The sequence below is a fragment of the Musa acuminata genome, chromosome BXJ3-7, assembly GCF_036884655.1.
Source record: "Musa acuminata AAA Group cultivar baxijiao chromosome BXJ3-7, Cavendish_Baxijiao_AAA, whole genome shotgun sequence".
Lineage (NCBI taxonomy): Eukaryota > Viridiplantae > Streptophyta > Magnoliopsida > Zingiberales > Musaceae > Musa > Musa acuminata.
In genome coordinates this window covers 34950791-34971582 of record NC_088355.1, presented here as the reverse complement: position 1 = coordinate 34971582, position 20792 = coordinate 34950791, and the positions used below count along the sequence as shown (strand labels likewise).

General features: G+C 33.8%; 2 protein-coding genes across 2 annotated transcripts; one reads left to right on the top strand and one right to left on the bottom strand.

The window, feature by feature from the left end:
• The first annotated feature begins 138 nt into the window (after nt 1-138).
• On the top strand, nt 139-10076 carry LOC135642381 (GDT1-like protein 5). Its single transcript, XM_065158502.1, has 12 exons — nt 139-293; nt 368-436; nt 1373-1432; nt 1513-1560; nt 3997-4085; nt 4189-4225; nt 4308-4355; nt 9134-9202; nt 9288-9332; nt 9415-9476; nt 9575-9647; nt 9742-10076. The coding sequence occupies exons 1-12, from the start codon at nt 273-275 to the stop codon at nt 9814-9816; spliced, it is 696 nt and encodes a 231-aa protein (XP_065014574.1). The 5' UTR covers nt 139-272; the 3' UTR covers nt 9817-10076.
• Nucleotides 10077-14341: 4265 nt separating this feature from the next.
• Nucleotides 14342-19591, bottom strand: LOC103992197 (probable glutathione S-transferase DHAR2, chloroplastic). The gene is made up of 6 exons (XM_009411808.3): nt 19276-19591; nt 19016-19106; nt 18774-18917; nt 17493-17610; nt 15802-15942; nt 14342-14755 (listed from the first exon to the last, which is right to left on the bottom strand). Exons 1-6 carry the CDS (start codon nt 19475-19477, stop codon nt 14669-14671), a joined length of 783 nt encoding a protein of 260 aa, XP_009410083.2. The 5' UTR covers nt 19478-19591; the 3' UTR covers nt 14342-14668.
• Between the last annotated feature and the right edge of the window lie 1201 nt (nt 19592-20792).

Sequence of the window (20792 nt, the reverse complement as noted above, 5' to 3'; positions counted from 1 at the left end):
CCCTGCGTGGCGATCTGTGAGTCAACGCTGCCCACGTGGATCCCATGGTGTAGGCGTCGAGGCGTAGTTAAAAAAAGGACTTTGTTACTTTTTTCATTTTTTAAGGGCCAGCAAAAACGACCCAACCACCGAGCCGATTCGTGAACACCATCCGCTCGGCAAGTTTCGGCTGCGTTGGCCGCGATTCGCCCTTCCTATATATATATATATATATTATCAATTCTCGTCTTCCAATCGAATCGAGCAAAGCTCCGAAGACACTGGCGAAGGAAATGGGGTTGTCTCTCATCGAGGTACGCGCTTCCTGATATGTATGAAGATGAGAGTTGATGATGCTTGCTTAACCTTTTCTTGTGCGATCGATCAGGGGTTCACTAAGTCGCTGGCCATGACAGTGCTCTCCGAGATCGGGGACAAGACCTTCTTCGCAGCCGCGGTGAATCTTTATTCCTTGAGTTCCTTTTATGTTGGTCTTAGATCTGGGATTAGTGCCTCTTTGATTCTTAGACTGCAATTTCTGATTTGGTACTGCAACTTGAATGCGATATGATTGAATCGAAGTTGGAACTCGATATCATTGTTCGAGCTATTGTTCTTGGAGTCTTGGGCTTTAAATGCATGCGTTAAGTCTAAAATCACCCTAAGTTCTCCTGGTTTTTTGTTGACCAATTTGGTCTGGGATTCTTTGACTATTTCACGGGCTGATACATCTACCAAATGCTCATACGGGAAAGTCAACTCCTGGCTTTAGTAAGAAGTTGAAGTCAGTTGTTCAGATATTAGTAAAGATCTTTTGCTCCGATCAGGTGTTGATTGATATGGTGTGGGACTATATTAATATTATCCAAGATAGGACAATAGTTCTTGTTTCTATTCTCTTTCTCTATCCTACAACATCTTTAGGAATTTAACTAAAGATCTGCCTTGGCCGAATTCCCTGTCCAATCCATTGGTTGCACACACTCTGCTACCTTGCTGTTTCTGTCATTGTAATTCTTTGATTGGATATACTTTAAGCAAGATCGTGGAGTTGCTTTATATTTCATCTACTGAATCACATTTATCAAAGTCCATAGAGTCTGACCAATAATAAGTCCATAGAGCACAGTTTGACATAAGAATCTCTTCTCAATACCCGGGGGCATTATTTTTATCTATTTTAAAATTTTCTGATATTTTTTCGTCTTTTACCGGATGGCTGAACTGCCTGTTTATAGTGCAACTCTTGAATGTTTTGCCTTGTTTCAATCATTATCACCTGAGACTTATATGATGCTTATATTCTTAAGTTCGGGAAGATGGATTCTGTTATTCTGTAACAGTCTGAAGGCTGAACAATGATTTAATTAACACTGTATATTTTCTATTTAAGATCTTGGCAATGCGTCATCCTCGGAAGCTTGTTTTATCAGGTTGTTTAACAGCCTTAATTGTGAGTTCCTTGCCTTAATCTTTACCTTTATCAAGCTGTAACTATGTATGCCTTTACATACATTCTGGGCGACACTATAGGTCATGACTATTCTCTCTGCATCTCTTGGTTGGGCTGCCCCAAATCTGGTAAGCTGTTCAAGATATAAGAATCATTACTTCTGCAATTTTAAACTTCTGCTTTTTGATTTGTATTCCATTCATTGTGTGATAGTTATGTTGAGACATTCATTACATGTACTGTAGCAACTCACCAGTGAGATAGATCCTTGGGTTTTGCTAGTTTTGTGGAAATTGCTACTGGTTCTCTAGTGAGTTGGATGTATTTGATTTTACAGCAATTGGATGTATTTGATTTTATGGCAATTTAATGTAAGATATTTCTCATCTCTTTCTTTTTTGTGTGTGATGTGTTGTTATGCACGAGACACTGTTGTGATCCTTCTAATCATAGGTGTGACTCTGATGCATCAGTATGATTCCAAGTAATCTTTATTTTCTGTTTTCTTTATTTTTCAGGTTTACAAGCCCAGAAATGCAGTCCAAATCCCTTGTATGTCATAACCATAAACCATTGACCCTAAAAATATTGAAAATCTCACAATAGTCTGAAATTCTTTCTTAGTCAGTTTTAACCATCCTAAAACCTTATATATTTTGATGAATCTCATGTTGCAATGTACCAAGAAATTGATAATGCTCATCCTGATGGGTACTGATCAGTTATCACATACAAGGATTACAATATAAAGGTCCCATTCCTTAAAGGACTTTATCCAAGTGAAGATTTTTTCGATCTCCTCATCAGGATACCTTCATGTATTCTCATATTAAATAGAAAATTACAATCTAAAACCACACTTTTGAGTGGAAACCATGAACTGTCCCAAGCCATATTGGGAGTGATATGGTCAAAATTTAACCACGTCGCACTTGTCTTACCAAAATCCCTTTTCTTCTTTTGTTTATAGAAATCATTTGTCGTGGTCTATTTGACATTCTAATGGGGGATGTCATGAGGTCAAATGTTATATCATTGATATCTGATGTTGGTCTCCAGCCAAATAATCTAGAAAAGTCCCTAATGCACTCTATTAAGGGCTAAAATGGTGCTGATCGTCTCATATTGGCACTCTTAATTATCTCAAAAGTACCACCAACTTAATTATCACTTATTATCCTCATATTGGAAGTCCTGACTAACATGATGGGTTCAAGGAATTCAAAAAATGGTTGCTTAAATGCCTGCCTATCAAGTTCATTTATCTGTTTTCTCAAGAGACCTTAGTGCATCTGGTCACATCATGAGATCCATCGGTCATCTACTACTTTTTCCTTGTTATTCTTCCATCATGATTGATGCAGTCATAGTGGATGTATTGCTTATAATAATGGTGTTTCAAGTTGATGAGCATGCTACTTTGTTGGACTACAATGATACAGAGTAGCCAATCTATAGCATTTTTCAGTTTAGAAACTTTAACTACAATGATATGGAGTAGGGTGTAATCTAAGCATGAAATAAGTCTTAAACAAGCTCTAAGCAAGAAAAATAGACACAAGAAAAAGATGGCAAGGTTCAGATTTATCTTGGATTTGATAAAAATAACTTCCTTGAGAGGAATCAACATTTCTATATTGTTACATTTCATGTTTAACAGATACTACTGTCTGATGAATCTGAGTTCATTTCAATCTCCTTTTCTCAATTTTAGTTAAATCACTATACTGCTCCTTTGAATCAATGAGTACTCACAGTGATTTATTATTTCATAGATGTACATAGTGCCAAAATAACATTCAATGCCATGCATCTAATGATTAATTATTATATAAAAACCATGAAGATGATTTGCTACTGACTACTGCATTGTAGCCAATCATTCAATTCTAGTTGTTGATGTTTGACAGTAGTACCTAAGTTACAAGAAATTGAGACTTCTGAGGGGAACAGGGATTTTAGCATGATCTATTGGTTTTCTGAAAATCATTTTTTTTTGGTAATACTAGGTGCTATGTAATAATTCTAAAAAGTTACTGCTGAAGCTTGGTTTGAATCATAGTGCACTCTGGTTTTGTGTGGGTAACTGCTGTCATAAAATTCATGACAGATAATTATCAGTTTTTATCTTCTGTAGAGATTCATATATTTGACTAAGGTGCTTGCCATATATTAAAGTAATTATAGAACTTGATATTCCTGAAATAACTAGAAGAAGCTCATTCTTAACATAGTCTTTGACTCTGTCCAAGTTGATACATTTTTGGTAGCAATAATCTGGTTTTCTCAGAAATGAATGATAAAATGAAATTGTAACATATGTTGCTTCATATTTTGTGTCATTGTACTCATTACCTCAAGGATCAATTAGGCTATCTGTGCTGGTTTCCAAGACTTGCTGAATAGGAATTAGGAAGTTCTGCTTTTGTCAATTTTATTAAATATTTTCCATATTTTCATATTTGCATAGTTGTTCATTATTTTATAATAGAAAGTCACCAGATCATGCTTCTGTCTCTTATCTTTTTCTCATACATGCTAAGAATGGGGTTGCACTTGAACAGATTTCTCGTAGATGGTCGCACCATTTAACAACTGTGTTATTCTTTGGATTTGGGCTTTGGTCATTGTGGGAAGGATTTACAGAAGAAGGGTATGGTTATCTTTCTACCTTATCCTCAAACGGTTATCTTTCTTGCTTTATAATTCATATCAGGTTTCTGAATAGTACGAAAACCATTGCCGTTTTCCTTTAGGGAGGCTGAAGAATTGAAAGAAGTAGAAGCTAAATTGGTCAGTTGAAATAATATAAAGTATTTGCTCTTTTATCTATTATCATGGATAAATCTTTTTCTAAGTTTCTTCATCCATTTAGAACGCTGATTGGAAGGCTGAAACTGGAAGCAACAAGGGAGATTCTAAGGTAATTTGACATCTAATTTGACGTCTGCATATTTGTCTATATGTTGATTTCTTGAGTCTTAAACATCTAACTTTCAAGACAGTTCTTCATTTATCTGTTCAGCTTACTGAAAATATACATCTAAAAGTTCATGACTCAAAATCAAATAACTAATGCTTCAGAATTGATAAAGATGTGTTGCTGGTGCCTTCATGTGTAGCTGTCATATATTAATTTCTTTGTATTTAATGAAAATGACTAGGATTAAGGTATTTAGGCTTGTGCATACAGTGTACACATCTTATGTGTTCACCAGACATTTAATTTTCTAGACTATGTTTTCATATTCTTCCTGTGGATATATGTGAAACTTGATAGAAAAGTAATTAAAAATATAGCATAGATGGGCACATGCTTCTTTTTCATTTATGTTTTATCATTTTTAACATTAACCATGGTTAGGAGATAGATACTAGTTCGACGAAGAACCAGGCCGTGAACTAGCCATTGTCTGGATCTGGTTCAAAGTTTTTAATTAAAACTTATAAAATATATCAAACCTGCCTTCTCTCTCATTGTCTCTCTCTTAATTGCAACCCCTGAGCGCTCTCTCTCTATATTGATCGATCAATTGATCAACCATGACACCTGAGCCTTGGGTATAGGGCATGTCATCGCCACCCACTCACTTTCTGCTTGCCTTTGCTGGTCCACTCATCATCCAGTACTACTGGGACTCTTCTCCTCTTCTCTAATTCTTCTCATCCTCCTCTACTCTTCTTCTCCTTATCCACCTCCTCCCTTCTTGATACTGCAGCATATATTTTTTTTTCAACAAAAATAAATATATTAAGTTAACATAGATCTGGTAAAGGATCCGGGCAAATTGTTATACAAAAGGGAGCAAAGTTCTGTAGGAAAAGAAGCCTCCCACAACAAGGAGAGATTTGAATCCTAGCATTTCTAGCAGGCCAATTGGCTGCTTGATTACATTCCTTATAACAATGAATCACATTAAAAGTGATAAATTCCTGTAGAAGAATCTTGATATCAGCTGTAGTGTTTGAAATAGACCATGGTGTATCATTGTTGGTGATCAGCAGGTCTTGAAGAACCTTAAGAGTCTGTTTCCAATTGCAAATGAGTGATTTTTTTTGTGATTGCAGTTTGTAATCCCAATTTGATTGCTAAAGCTTGACATTGAAGGTCAGATTTGTTGTCTATGAAATTTTGTCCAGCAGCACAGAAATTTCCTTCATGATCTCTAATAATGTATCCAATGCCTCCATCCTGCAAAAGAGAGGCTCCATCAGTATTCAGTTTGAACCAGCCTACAGGTGGTTTTTACCAATGAAGTATAATAGTATTGCTCATTTTAGTCCCTTTAGACAATATAGATCGAGCATAATAGCTAGTATGAGATACAGCTTCTGACCAGGCCCATTTTATAAAAGGCACTTTTTTATTAAAGAGGGCTTTTTTGTATCTTCCAAATAAACCAAAACTGGTTTACTATAGCTGTTCGTAGCAGTTTCCCCAATCCCAAAAGTTCACCATCTTTTAACCAATCTCCCAAATCCGAAAATTGTTTGGGTAAAACTGATATCAAAATTTTGTTGCCATAGATCCCAAAGTTGGGAAGTGAAGGAACAGTGGTAGAATTGATGATCAATAGATTCACCGGTGGTAAGACAAAGGGGATATTGGATTGAATAGTAAGGTTAAAACGTATAAGTCTGTCTGCAGTTGGTAAACGTTTGTGGAGTAGTTTCCAGCAGAAGATTTGAACCTTTGTGGAGTGCTAGCAACGCTCAAGTTTGGATGGATGCAATAAATGATATGCACCTTTTGAAACAGGTTTTCCAAAAGGATGGGCCTTCCAGATCCATTTATCATCACAATGGACCTGAGCAAAATCTAAGGCTTCAATAGCAAAAACCAAGTCAGGCATGCACATGTCCAATAGCAACTGGGTATTTTAGCTACTAGATTGGATCAGCACATCAACCTTACAATCTGCAGGCAATAGATTAACATTAATATAAAGAGGTAGCCAGTTGAGAAGGATCCATGGATCCTTATAAAATTCAGTGTTATAACCATTCCCTCTGTGTTTAGAGAAACCCTCTTTTGATTCAGACATTGCTTGAACGAAGAGTTTCCAACTACAACAACTTATATTTTTAAATTTGGGAATGCTCCAAGGATGAATCGTTCCATATTTAGAATGTAGGGTATTACTCTAAAGGGTATTATCTTGGTTTAGATTGCGATTAATACAGGAGGCATATAAAGCAAGGATTGAAATTTTGTATCATACCGGAGTTTCGAGCTTCGCTCAGTATAATACACCTAATTTAGGTGTAAAATCCTCCAAAATACTTAAAAAAAAAAAAAGGTTAGGATAGGAGTTTTTAAGTTAGAAATAAATATAGTAATAGTATAAGTTTAGAAAAATCAATATAAATTAGGTAAGAATAATAACACATATCTTTTTCAGACTTTGAGGAATAGCTTTGTATAAGGTTCGTATTTTGGTTCGTTATGGATTGCTCTTTTGTAAATATTAAAATATATACAGAAAATTATTTGAATTATCAATTTATAAATCATTGCTTTGTAGAATTTAGGAGGTTTAAATGTAAGAAAAAATGAGTTTGAGGTAGTTTAAGAGAGTGTGAGAGTCAAATGGAATGAAATAGGGGAGAAATGAGTTTAAAACCCATGAGAAATGACCGTTGGAGCACTGTTACAAATCGGTAACAGCAAAAATCGATCGTTACTGAGCTGTGCCGAGTAGTAACGATCAAAATCGACCATTATCGAGCTGTGTCAAGCGGTAATGGTCGAAATTTTGACCATTACCGTCCGATATACCCTCGTATCATCTGATATTGCACGATATTAAGCGTTCTGCCTGGTTGCGTGCGCTCCGTATATCGTTATGTTGTCGAACCGGTATGTACTGCTCAAAATTAAAAATTGTGATGTAAAGTATATTTGAAATAATTAATATCATGAAGGTTAAGGCCACCTTCCTCTTTACCGGAGGTTATTGTGTTCCTATTTATGAGATGTAGACCTTTAGATTGAGATGAGTTTTTCCAAAGGAAATTTTTTTATCAAGGTTTTATTTTTTTAAACAAAGTATCATGCATCTAGGTAACACTTAAAGTGTGAATGGGAATTGAGTTTAGGACTTATTTAATTAATATAATTCTGTTAGCTTGAGAAAGGTGGTAACAATACCAATTACCAAGTTTTGCCCTAATCTAACTGAGCATTTCTTTGTGAATTGATGAGGTGACCCTTCAAGGGACAATTTTGCCACCTAAATATTTAAAAGGGAAAAAACCATGTTTGAAACCCAATGTTGAGCAAACCTGATGATTTATGGAAGATCTAGAAGCTGACTTAGAAAAGAATATTTCTGATTCAGAGAAATTAATACGTTGATTAGTAATGCGTTCGTAATCTCTAAAGATTTTCGTAATTGTTAAACAAGATTTTGCATTAGTCCTAAAGCATAGTAATAAGTCATCTGCAAGCATAAGATGACTAATTTTGTATTTAGGCCCAAGAGAAAGGGGGTAAGTTGTATTGTTCTTGTTGCTTGATTTATCATATTTGTAAAAATTTGAGCAAGAATATATAGATAGGGTGACAAGGGGTCACCTTGTCGAACCCCACAGTGGCCAGAAAAAGATGAAGAGATTTCACCATTAATAAGACAAATAAGCTCAGTAAAGAAATGCAAGCTTGAATCTAATCTAAAAATTTAGAGGAAAATTCATGGAGGATATAGTTTTTAAAATTGCAGTCCAAGATAATCTATCAAACCCTTTTTCAAGATCTAGTTTAACTATGACAAGAGGGTTTTTACCTTTGGAAGAATACATGGTGTAAGTAGTTTCTTATACAATAAAAATATTATTACGTATGCTATGACCAGGGAGTTACTGCATCATATACTAATATACCATGTGTCAATATGCCAATATGAACTGGACCTGTACTAGTCCGGCTGGTGATAGGTACAGATTTGGTGCCCAAGATTTTAAACCTTTTGATTTGGCCAAGATCTGTTGGCTTTCTTCTTTCCTTCTTTGTCATTTTATCATTTACATAATTTTTAATCAAGTCAATTCATTTGCGATTGTTGAACTATGCCTGTGCTACTTTGCTGGCCATGTTCTTCTCAAATAGCAATTGCAGCGTTCAATCAAATATTTTAGAAGGCACAATTTCAGTTTGTTTATGGCCAAACATACGGTTATTTCAAGACGTTTCTAGTCCTAGTTATTTTTCCATACATTTAATATTGTCTGCAAAAGTTAAAAAAAATTATTCTAACAATATTTCATCAGTACATAGAGTTTACTGAACCCTTAAGGAGAATTTTATTTTTTCTGATCTCGAATTACTTAACATGAATCCGTGACCACCATGTACAACTAATGGCTTCTTGATACAATGGGTGTCTAAGGTTCTTCTGCAATTTTGATGCTGACAGATGTCCTTGTACAGTGTGAATATATTAGTTAGTTTTAGTGTAATTGTTTCATATTTATCAAATATGATTTTACAAGAATTCCAAGTTAATCTCAATTAAGAACTCTGAACATAACACATTGAGAAATTACCGAGACTACTTGATTCCTAAGTGCCAAGGCATCTCCATTTTACGAAATTGGCAAAATCAGATAAACACAACAGTCAATTTCCCCTATTACTAGATTCCAGTGTTTTAAGCTGTTGCCTGGAAGAGATTATAATGTAAATGCTTTTGCCATAATCAGGTGAGGGAAGACTTAAAGAAACAACAGAGGCCATTTCTAACTCAGTTCTTCTCGCCCGTCTTCCTAAAGGTAATTGTTTTAGTTAAAAGACTAAATTAATAAAAAAAATGTATTGTTTTGTCATGCGAACCGTCCTGCCACTTTGATAACCCAGGCATTCTCCATCACTTTCTTCGGCGAGTGGGGTGACAAGAGCCAGGTAACTCGTGGTTAAATGTGATTAATCTTTTCCTCGCATTGACTGGGTATGGTTACTCAATTCAGCCATTTGTATTTCTCAGATAGCTACAATCGGGTTGGCCTCTGATGAAAACCCATTTGGTGTGGTTCTCGGGGGCATCGTGTATGGCATCCATTCCTCAATTCTCATTATATGTGGGTTCATTTCATTCATTCAGCCCAACGGCTCAGTGTGGATTTGCTTCGTTTATTTTGATGCAGCGGACAAGCATTCTGCACCACAGCAGCAGTACTCGGAGGAAAGAGCTTGGCGTCCCAGATATCAGAAAAAATGGTAAGCAGCTGTCCTCTCTTTTCCATTATTCCTGAAAGTTACAAAACACAACACTATCGTTGGAGTTGATGCATACTTTAATCCGATTTCTTAGGTTGCACTCTCCAGCGGCGTACTTTTCTTAATATTTGGTCTGCTTTCCTTTCTATCAGTAACAGGAGAGTCATGAATCCTGACTGCTCCACAATTTCTTTGAACTTAAATGTAGTTGATCATGTATATCATCCTCTGTTCAATGAGCCATGGAGAATCTACGATCAAAAAACTGTTATATGTAATGCAAAAAAAAAATTTATGCTAGGATTAAAATCAAATAATATTATATTGGTTTTTATGATATGTATCTGAAAATGATCTCTGTGTAATATGTAAAGATACGGTCTTTATATTCAAAATATGTTGTCAATCTATAAGGAGAATTAGACTTTCCTTCTTATCTCTCATGAGGGTTGAGAGAAAAACTGTAATCTCTCAACTATATCCTGCTTCCTTTAGAGGTATTGTCTATTTATAAGTGAGAATAGAGGATCTAGAATAAGTTATTAGGAGAGTTTCTCCCACTAAGAGAATCTCCTAAGGAATCCTAAATATGAATTTCTTTTCTATTCATCAATATTTGTAATCTAATTAATTCTATTATATATCTTATCCAATTATATAGAGTTACATAATCTAATATTCTCTCATTTGACCCATTAATTAATAAAGTACATGAAGACTTAAAATAAAAAATAAATAAATAAAATTTATTTGAAAATAATTTTACCCAATGAGATTTTAAAATTTTAAAAAACTATCTACACGCGTAAATTTTAAAAATAGACCAATAAGTCTAATAAATACAATAATACTATATTAAGTCTGACTAATAATATGAGTCATAACGGTTGTATATCATCATTGTCATATTTCTTTCTATGTATCACAACACTATTACTCTTTCCTAATACAGTCCAAAATGATTCTTATAATTTGTCTACAATCATATCATCACATTCAACCATAATATATATATATATATATATATATATATATATATATATATATATATATATATATATATATATATATATATATATATATATATATATATAATTATGAATAAGATACTAGAAACAAATAATTTTAAGTATGTAAGTACGAATATCAATTATAGTGTCCACTAAAACATATATCATTATATCCTTTATGAGTTGCTTATAAACCCAATCATAAGAACATGTTCTTTCAAAATACAATACTTTATATTGTAAGTGAATTAATCAACAACCAATACAATATAACTCAAGTAATTAATTGATATTGGATATTTTTGGACTCCTTTCTCTGACCATCTAAGTACTTTATATAATAATGCATAGAGATGTAATAATACTTATCTTAGAGGAGAAAACTACTACAATGTCATAAAATATCTTTAGTGATTTAGTAATTGAGTCTGACCACACTGCCTAAGATAAAATTTTACAGTCATAAAGTTTAATCAATGGCTCAAAACATGCTACAAAATCAAATTTTATTATTAATAATATAATAATAAATTATCTCTCTAATTGATATAGATATTATTCACAAGATGAACTTCTTATTATGGAGGTAATTTATAAAATCAATATTTAAAAAATATCATCATTTCGAGTTGATATAATTCATATATGTGAGTACGTAATCATTCGTCCTTTCTAGATATCTTATTACTTTCTTTGCAGTTCTTTAGTGTTTTCTATTCCGATAAGCTTGAACATAGACTTCTAACTGTGTATATATAAAAAATACTTTCTTTCTTTGATTCTTTTTAAATCATTTTAAAGCATTTACTTTTGACTAAAATTTTATATTTATTGAACTAAGCTGTATATTAAATCCTTTTAAGACTTGGTTAATATATTCTTTTCTGAGATAGTCTTAATAATCATTGAGATATATCCTTAAATAATTCAATAATAATAAGATGTCTCATTCATATCAACCATCTTAAAATTCTTTGTGACAAATTTTTTAATTTAGTATAATAAACCAAGATCACTATTGGTAAATAAAATATTATCCATATATAAGACTAATATAATAAACTTACTCATATTGATATAAATACCGATTAATAGTATTTTTCTTAAATATGAAGAAAAAAAGTAATGATGTCAAGAACCTTTATATATCATTATCTTGAAGCTTGTTTAAGATCATTATCTTTATATTCTCTATAAATTGTTTAGAGAACCCATAGCTAGATCCTTAATCAAAAACTTATTTTTATATCGTAACTCAAACTCATAATGAGTCATTAATGTCATGATGATTTTTAATGAGTTCATTTAAAAACTAAATATTTTGACTGATATATTCTTTATGAGTAAAATTTTTAATTATAATTTTGATCATTATATCGTTCGATATTATCCTTTAAATCATATTTATATAATAATTTCTTTTATAATTATTGAACAATTCAACGAATTCATCAAACACTATTCTGGTTATTGATTTTAACTCTTTTTTATTACATTATATTACTTTTCAGAATCATTATTTTTCATGACATGTGAAAACAATGAGGAATCATTCTGATTCCTATATCATTGTATAATTCCTATAGAAATAGCATATAATAACCATAAATGATAGGATTTCTTTCCTTTCAAGATATTCCTAAGACCGTCAATTATGGTTATTCTACAAGATCATTAATAGCGATATCAATATAATGTGAGAGTTTAGTAATATTATTTTATTATTAACCTTTATCAAATCATTTAATAATTTGAGTAATAACAATCTCTTGAATAATAAAGGAGTATCAATCTATATCTCCTCAATATCAAAATTAAATTTTGAGATTTTCACTCCTATTGATTCACTATTTTATAGGAATCTTATATTATCATATTTAACTATCCTCCTACCATAATTAGGACAATAAGATATATATCCCTTTGAACTTTGAACTTTTCTGAATAAATAATAAAATAGTTAAAAATAGTTAGTAAATCTAATTTTCTTTTATGTGAGTTGAAGATCCTTTTCTCCGTAGGATAATTCTAAATATGTAAATATCTTAAGTTAGGTTTCTTATCATTCTATAACTTAAAAGAAGTTATATAATTTATTTATTAGGAACCCCATCGATCGTAATCAAATGATAGGACAAATAAAATAGAAAAATAGATTATCGCTTGCAAGTAGACGACAAGACAAAATAGATAGAAATTTAGATCGATAAAATATGAATCATTCGAACAACGTAAATCAGAAAATAATATATCTACGATATTTGATATCAAGAACTTAGGTTTTGATATCAATTGTTAGTATAAAACTGTTATAATAGATGAATTATTGGGCGAGTTCTTCCTATCAAAAACATCCCTTAAAGAATCCTACTATGATATAATTTTTTTTTTATTAACTAATATATATTATAGAATTCAATTAGCTCTATTATATATATTTTATCTTATTAATAGAGCCACATAATCTAACACAAATACCCCTTGCCTTACCGGAGCGGATTGTTATAGCGTCTTCTCGGGCAATCGATGAATTGTAACCATTATATAAAATGTGAGTGTTTATATGAGCTCTTCGTTCTCTCTAAGGTGTTAAATTGTACTTGTACGATTACGAGGTGCTTTAAATATTGCGCATGCTAATCGTACGATGTCTAGAACATATCGTGCACAACGTGTTCGCGGTGGGCTATGTATGCGTGTCGATGGTGTGAAAGATGTGAAGGAGTATACAAGAATAATAGCAGAACAAATTATGTGTTATCCTTGTTTCTATGTGCTGTATGTATCCGACACTTTACTATCCACGTGGACATAGACTGACACAAGTCACTCAAACATACCCCACGTCAGCTTTCATGTTGGGGCTAATTTGCAACACGTGGGTGGCCACCACGACGCGTCACGACATCGCACGAAACATGACCAATTGCCGCATCGCCAATTATACTCGCATGTGAAAAATAATACCTTCAAAAATACCAAGAGCAAACGAATTCTCTTGCAATATTTGTTATTCGACTCTCTGAAAGCGTAGAAAGGTTCGTATCAAAGAACACCCTGTACAACTTCTTGCAAGTCGGACACTCTAGCCCGAGGAGACTACTTGCACTGGCTCCATCGAGATTTTTTCAACTATAAGGAGCACTAACACTATGAAACGGATTTCATCTAGTGTATAAATAGATTTTAGATTGAGTGAATCTCCATTTCGTGAATCGAATACAAAAATAAAGCAGGGTTAACGGTGCCCAAAGAGCTATTTTGCGGTCTTAACTTTATGATATGTTAAGGATCAGATAGTAAGCTCGCCAACTATGATATATTTTAGTAACAAAAAAGAGTATTAAAGGGGTGGGTGGGTATTAGAAAAGACGTCGTAGTAACGGAAGCATAGAAGATGCACACAAGAGAAAGATGCGAGAGAGAAATCGGAAGGAGAAGACAAGACGATGATGACAATAAACATGAGAGGAAAAAAAAACTTAAAGAATATATTAAGCGACATATGTCGGCCACGATATCATCATATTACCCTTTAATATTAGTTTAGTTTTATATGATCTAAAATTATCTCCATAAAAAAATAGATGAGCTCAAGAAAGGGCATGAGGTGCAAGGAAGAAAAATGTTTATATGGGTTAAAGGCCCCAGTCAAGCATTGTTCTCTTTAAATACTCTTGGAAGTGTCATCTAAAGATCATTGATATTGATAAACGTATTCATATGTAAATTGGAACTTCAATAAGGATTTCTCAAGTAGAGCATGTGATCACCCTTTTCCTACTGGACCTCTTACAGATTAGCCTATGAAACCAGATATAGGCTTTTACCTCACTTATAAATATAAAAGAAACCCAAAGCTTGGTAAATCTGAAGATACATAAGCCTTTCTACGAATTAGCAACAGACTGATATAGTAATCATGTTAAAAACTGAAGCCAAAATTTGACTAGCATTTCATGTGCTGCCATGCTAAATTCAAGCAGAAATATATGAGGGTTGTTAAATGGTTTAACCTATGACTTTTGGACGCCATCCAGCAATGACATCCTCTGGGAGTGCCCGAGTCTTGACGAATGAATCCATGGAGAAAATCGACTGCAACACCAACAACTTGCATTAGTAGGAAGGCGAAAGAAAAGAACAAAAAGGAAAAAGATCACTTCTTTCTTAATGGATATATCAACTTGCCATAGATTGTATATAACCTAAGATTCATGCTTTAAGAAAAGGTAAACATGCATCATGAGGTAAAAGTCTAACGGAAGCAAGCAAGTGAAGTGTGAAGAACTATCACTCGTGATAGGGATGAAATCAGCTAAAATGTGTAGATCACTTACCGTAGTACCGACATGACAACAGAAACAAAATATAAAAAATCTGCTTGTACACAATGACATAACTTGTGATTTAACAAAATTCTAGCAACAATGCAGAGAAATTCTCTATTCACAAGAGAAGCAAGATGATATGAAATCCAACCAAAATATCGCCAATTATCTATATACTTTTCTAAAACAGAAACTAGAAATCAGTTAGTGAGTATTCTCCAATACTTTCCACAATTTTCATCCATAATTGCTTTCGACTCTTGGTTGTCCTCTGAAGATAGCTAAAGAATTTGCTATAATGTTTAATGAATTCATTCAATGAGGTAATATGTATTTATACAAATTTGAGGGAGAGGTTTCCCTCAATCATGCGGTGCTTGATCCTCATATCATAGATTGGATTGAAACATGCAAGGAATGCAAAATTGTTATTCCAGATTTGTCTCTATCATAATCCTCCATCAATAACTGTCTACAAACAAGTCTCCATAATAAAGTGGAAAGGCATTTGATTAAATGATGAAAATGGTTTGCACACATGTATCACATTTAGGAAAGCAGAGAAATGTTGTAAAATATTCTTGTCTGCTTTTTTGGACATAGGATAGATATCTCATGAAGAACATAAAATGATTAATCATCAACTGAAATATAATATAAATTATGCCTCATACATTTTACCAAATATATTAGAGTAAACAAAGTATTGAAAGTGCAGTAATAAAGTTTGTCATAATATTCATAACGGATTGATTAACCATATAATCACAAAATATCTAAAAAACCCAGAAAATTCAAGATTATTTTACATACCTTCATGTAGTTCCTCACATATGCAAGTGATTCTGGAACTGACCAGTTCTTATAGTGACCAAGGGCAATCTCCATATGATAAAGCTTAGGCCCAAGGGATAAATCAGCAGCAGATATACTGTCACCATTCACAAAAGGCCCCTGACAAAGAAAACAAACAAACCAAGTTTTAAGTTTCTTAATTTAGTTGTAACCACTACCAAAAATTCAATCATTGGAATCAGAAATGAACAAGAACTAGATGGTTATCCACATGAAACTTACTGTTGTATATTGCACAATGAATTCTCAAGTCAATCCCAAAGAGCAGAATCAAGTATACAATTCACAAAAAATGTCTAGCCAAAAAAATTCCATGATGGCGAACAAGTAGAACTTGGCATCTGCTTTATTTGTTCAAATCAATCAACTTAAAAATGTTAAAGAGCTAAAAATATCATAAGTCTGACATACTTCTTGATAGGGGTAAAAACGGATTTGACGTAACACACCAGATTTGACGTAATACACCCCGACGTCGGGCACACTTGGACGGCACACTGCCCTAAGGGGCGAGCATTAACACCAACGTAATGTGCACCCTCGCTCACCGTACCCAGACGACCTCATCGTTTGACCTCACACGACCGGACGAGGCAGGGGAAGGCGTCGACCAAGGCTCGCCATACCCTGCGGCGGCTCGGCCTCCCACGCAACGCCCACGACGACGACAGACACAATTGGGTGTACGGCCCTGCCCCGGCGGGATGGCGCATCAGGTAACATCGAATTTACCTATAAATACCCTCGGGCTTCAAACAAGCCGGGTAAGCACACAAAAGCACGACTTCTCCCAAAAACTCCTCTCCCAATCACTGACTTGATCGTCGGAGGGGTCGGGCCGAACCGCCGACCCGACCTTTATGCAGGTACTCGACCGAAGCCGACCCAGCCAGGCGTCACGGAGCATTCCAGCCAGATCCCTCACAATCGGCCGTCACAAGATCCCCCCCAGTCACGCCTGATCCCAGCCGTTTGGACCCCTGATCCAGCCGCGTCGACCCCCAGGTCACGGCTAAAAAAGTTACTTACCGTAACACTTCTAATTTTTAACTTCTTGGTTTAATTATTGAATGTAAAAAGAAAAAGTCATTGAAGTATCAAACAAGTCTTTATTATCCATCATTGCTAACAATAATAAAATAAATGGGATGGGTATATTTTCAAATTAGCAAATGGTGTTCCTGACTCTATCAGTCAAATCAAGCATTTAATATCAAATTTGATTAACAAGTTTCAGCAAGAAGGCAAACTATACACTGCTTTGCTGGTCTAATGTCTTGGCCTTCATATTTTTTTCACATTCGATGACAATAATACAATCAGAACCATACCACCTGCACACATGCAACTTTCAAAGATAAAATAAAACATAATACAAGTAAATAGGGATAGATAAAATCATTAAATAAAACATAAAGAAGAAACCGTAGGCATTTGTCTTCAACAAAAGTTATACTTAGACAGCATTAACAAAAAAACAGGTTTTAACAACAAAACAGGACATGAATATGTCAAAAAGCTGCCCTAAATACATGTAGCACACAATTTTAAATCCAGTAGACAGTTCAAAAAATAAAGGCGGTAAATGCATGACCGGAAAGTAGTATGAATTTTTTTTTTTTCAAAACAAAATGACAAGACAAACTTACATTGTCCTTTAAGTATTCATTAAACAAAGTCAGCTCATCAAGCAAGGCTTGTTCTGTGCCATCATTAGGATCTTTGCTTTTTAAGAAACCAATAAAAGCTGAGAAGATTTTTGAACCACTACAAGAAAAGTCATGTTATTGTCATATCAAATTAAAAAGATGTAAAAAGAAATTATCAAATGTAAATAAAAGTTGTTCACAGAAAGTAAATAGATTGGGAAAAAAGTAAGGAGATTGATAATACTGGATCTGGATTAGGTAAATCGGTTCGTCGGTTGCTGTCTTATACTCCAAAATAGTGTAGTTACAAGTTACCACAATTTGTAGAAATTTCTAGACAATATTCCAGACACCTCAGTGAGTGATCAAAAGATAGATTAAAACACTTACAACAAGATTAATATGAAAATAAATTCTTGATGTAAGGGTATTAGTACAGGTCTCCTATGTGTTATATTTATGATTCAAAATGTGATAAATTACCTCATTCCTGCAAGAAGCTGCCAATGGCAAGAGTGATAAACTCGTAAAATAGCACTATGATAATTAAAAAGCTACCTAAGAAATTCAAATGTCATGGATTTTACATCATCATGGTAACTGTCTCAGAACCACTAAAATGGTTTAGTGTCATTGATGAACTCCTCAACATAACCCATTCAGTAATGAGCCAAAGGACTTGTTAGTAATGGATCACATCATCTCAAGAATCAAGAGAACATATTACATGGTGACACTATCAAAGATGTCCCTTGATCACAAAAGTTGATATATCCAACAGATCATTAAAGCATAAAAAAAGTGAACTGCAGAAACTACTTTCTACACTAGCACTAGGCTCTTGATTGCACACATTCCAAAAGTTCTTTCTCCCTTTTCTTGAGTTTGTAGAAAAGTGACAAGGAGTCGGTAACAATTATAACAGTATTTTATGCCTATTTTTCAATCACTAATTATCATGTACATAGAACACCTGTTCCTGGTATAACTCCATTGTTTATATAGGTAGCACGGAGGAACTCTTAGATGGCTAATCTAGATTTCTATTTGAGATAACCATCAAACAAGCATGATACTCTCAAAATTGTTGGGAACACTAGGTGATAGCTTATAATTAAATGACTTAGGCATGCTTTCTGTCCAATGAAATACTGCAAAGAGTTATGAATTAATATAAAATAATTGAACCAACAAAAAAAGAGAGAGAAAACTGTATCTAATCTTTCACTAAATACCAATCCGATGACAAATTTAAAGAAAAAAAAAAAGTGAAATCCATACGCTGAAGCCTTCTCTGGAGGCGTCTCTAAAGACGGAACAGGGTATTTTTCTTCCAATGATTTTGTAATAATGTCTGAATCAGCAATCCACTTCTCATCAAGCTTAATGACAGGAACTTTTCCTTCAGGGCTTATTTGCAGAAACCTAGAGCAGTGAATGGTAACCAAACATATCATGAGATGAATCCATCCCATCCCTTGCATTTTGCTCCTCCTTTACCAGAACAAGAATTAAAGATTTACCATTCTGGCTTGTTTCCCAGATCGACCAATTTCATGTCATACGATAAACGCTTCTCCTCGAGGGTCAAGAGAACCCTTTGCGAGAAAGGACCTGAACAGACATTACGAATGGTCTAATTCTAGCAAACATCGATGCTGAAAACCACCGACAATTAGACAAACATGTCTAGTACATAGTTCCAATTAGTTCCACCAGAACATTATAAAGGAATCATTCATGAGAGTGGGGGAAGTAGAGAGATGAGATCGAGAGGCTTTACAATCGCCAAGTCGGTTGGGGACGGTGATGGACGCCTTGACGCAGACCTCAAAAGGGGGCTCCGAGGGGGACGAGGCGCGGACGGGGAGCACACGAAAGCAGCGCCGGGATGAGCGGAGGCGGACGGCGGCGGTGGATGCGAGGAGGGACGAGGAACGGGACAAGAAGGCGGCGGGAGCGATGGTTGCCGTCGCCGCCGACATCGCTGCTTCCCCTCGCCGCTCGCGGCCGTGGGTACACGACGAAAGAGAGCACCCCGAGATGGATGCGGTTTGCGATGGTGGGATGGGATGGAACGAACGGGTGTTCCTTCTGGTGACGTTTGCGCGGGTAGGGCATCAACGGATGAGATTTAAGATGGGACGTGCACGCGTTCGCCATCGGAAATGGACGGCGGATGAAAGTGAAGCCTGCATATCCAGCGGCTCACGTGAATCACATGTCGCGGAGAAGTGAAGCGAAATCGTTTCCTCATAAAATGAGAATAGAAAAACACAATTAATTGAAGAAATTATTCGAAAAATTGGCTTTTTCTTTCTTTTTCAGAAGAATTTGTGGTGCTCATTTCAGCTTAGGCTAATATTTATGATTCGGGTGTGATATCCCAATTTAGTTTAACATAATAACTTAAATTGATCAATAAGATTAATGACTTAAATTGATTAACAAAAAAATTTTATTTTTTGATTTCTTTTCAGAAACGCTCCTCATTTTTAAATTTTTATTTTTTAATAATTAGAATATCCCAATCATCTTTTTTTTTCTTATGGATTAACGGCGAATCTATCCTATTATAATATTTTTACACTACATTAATTAATATAAAAAAATATTATAATAGAGTAAGTACAAAGATACTGTGTAATAGTGTTTATATACCATGTTATAATATTTTTTATAATATTATTTAAAAATAAAAAAAAATGTATTATAATATTGCTGTACTACTTTAGTATTTTTTAATATAATTAAAAATACTATAAAAACAATATTTTTATAAAAATATATATAATTATTATATTATAATATTTTTGCTATTACTAAAATTATATAACATTTTTACATTGACCTTTAAATATTCATTAACAAAACAATTATCTTTTGATTTTTTTTTCAGAAACGCTCCTTATTTTTAAAATTTTTATTTTTTTAATAAGTAGAATATCCGAAACATCTATTTTTTTTTATGGATCAATCGTGAATCAATCCAATTATAATATTTTTAACTACAATAGGTAACATAAAAAAATATTATAATATAGTACAAAGATACTGTGTACTAGTGTTTATATACTATGTTACAATATTTTTCCTAATATTATTTAAAATAAAATTATTATAATTAAAAATACGTTAACGTTGTGTAAAAGTACTATAAAAATAATATTTCTTTTTTGCTATTACTAAAATTATATAACATTTTTACATTGACCTATAAATATCCATTAGCAAAAAAATTATTTTTTGAGTCTTTTTTCATAAACGCTCCTTTTTTTATTTTTTCTAATAAATAAAAAT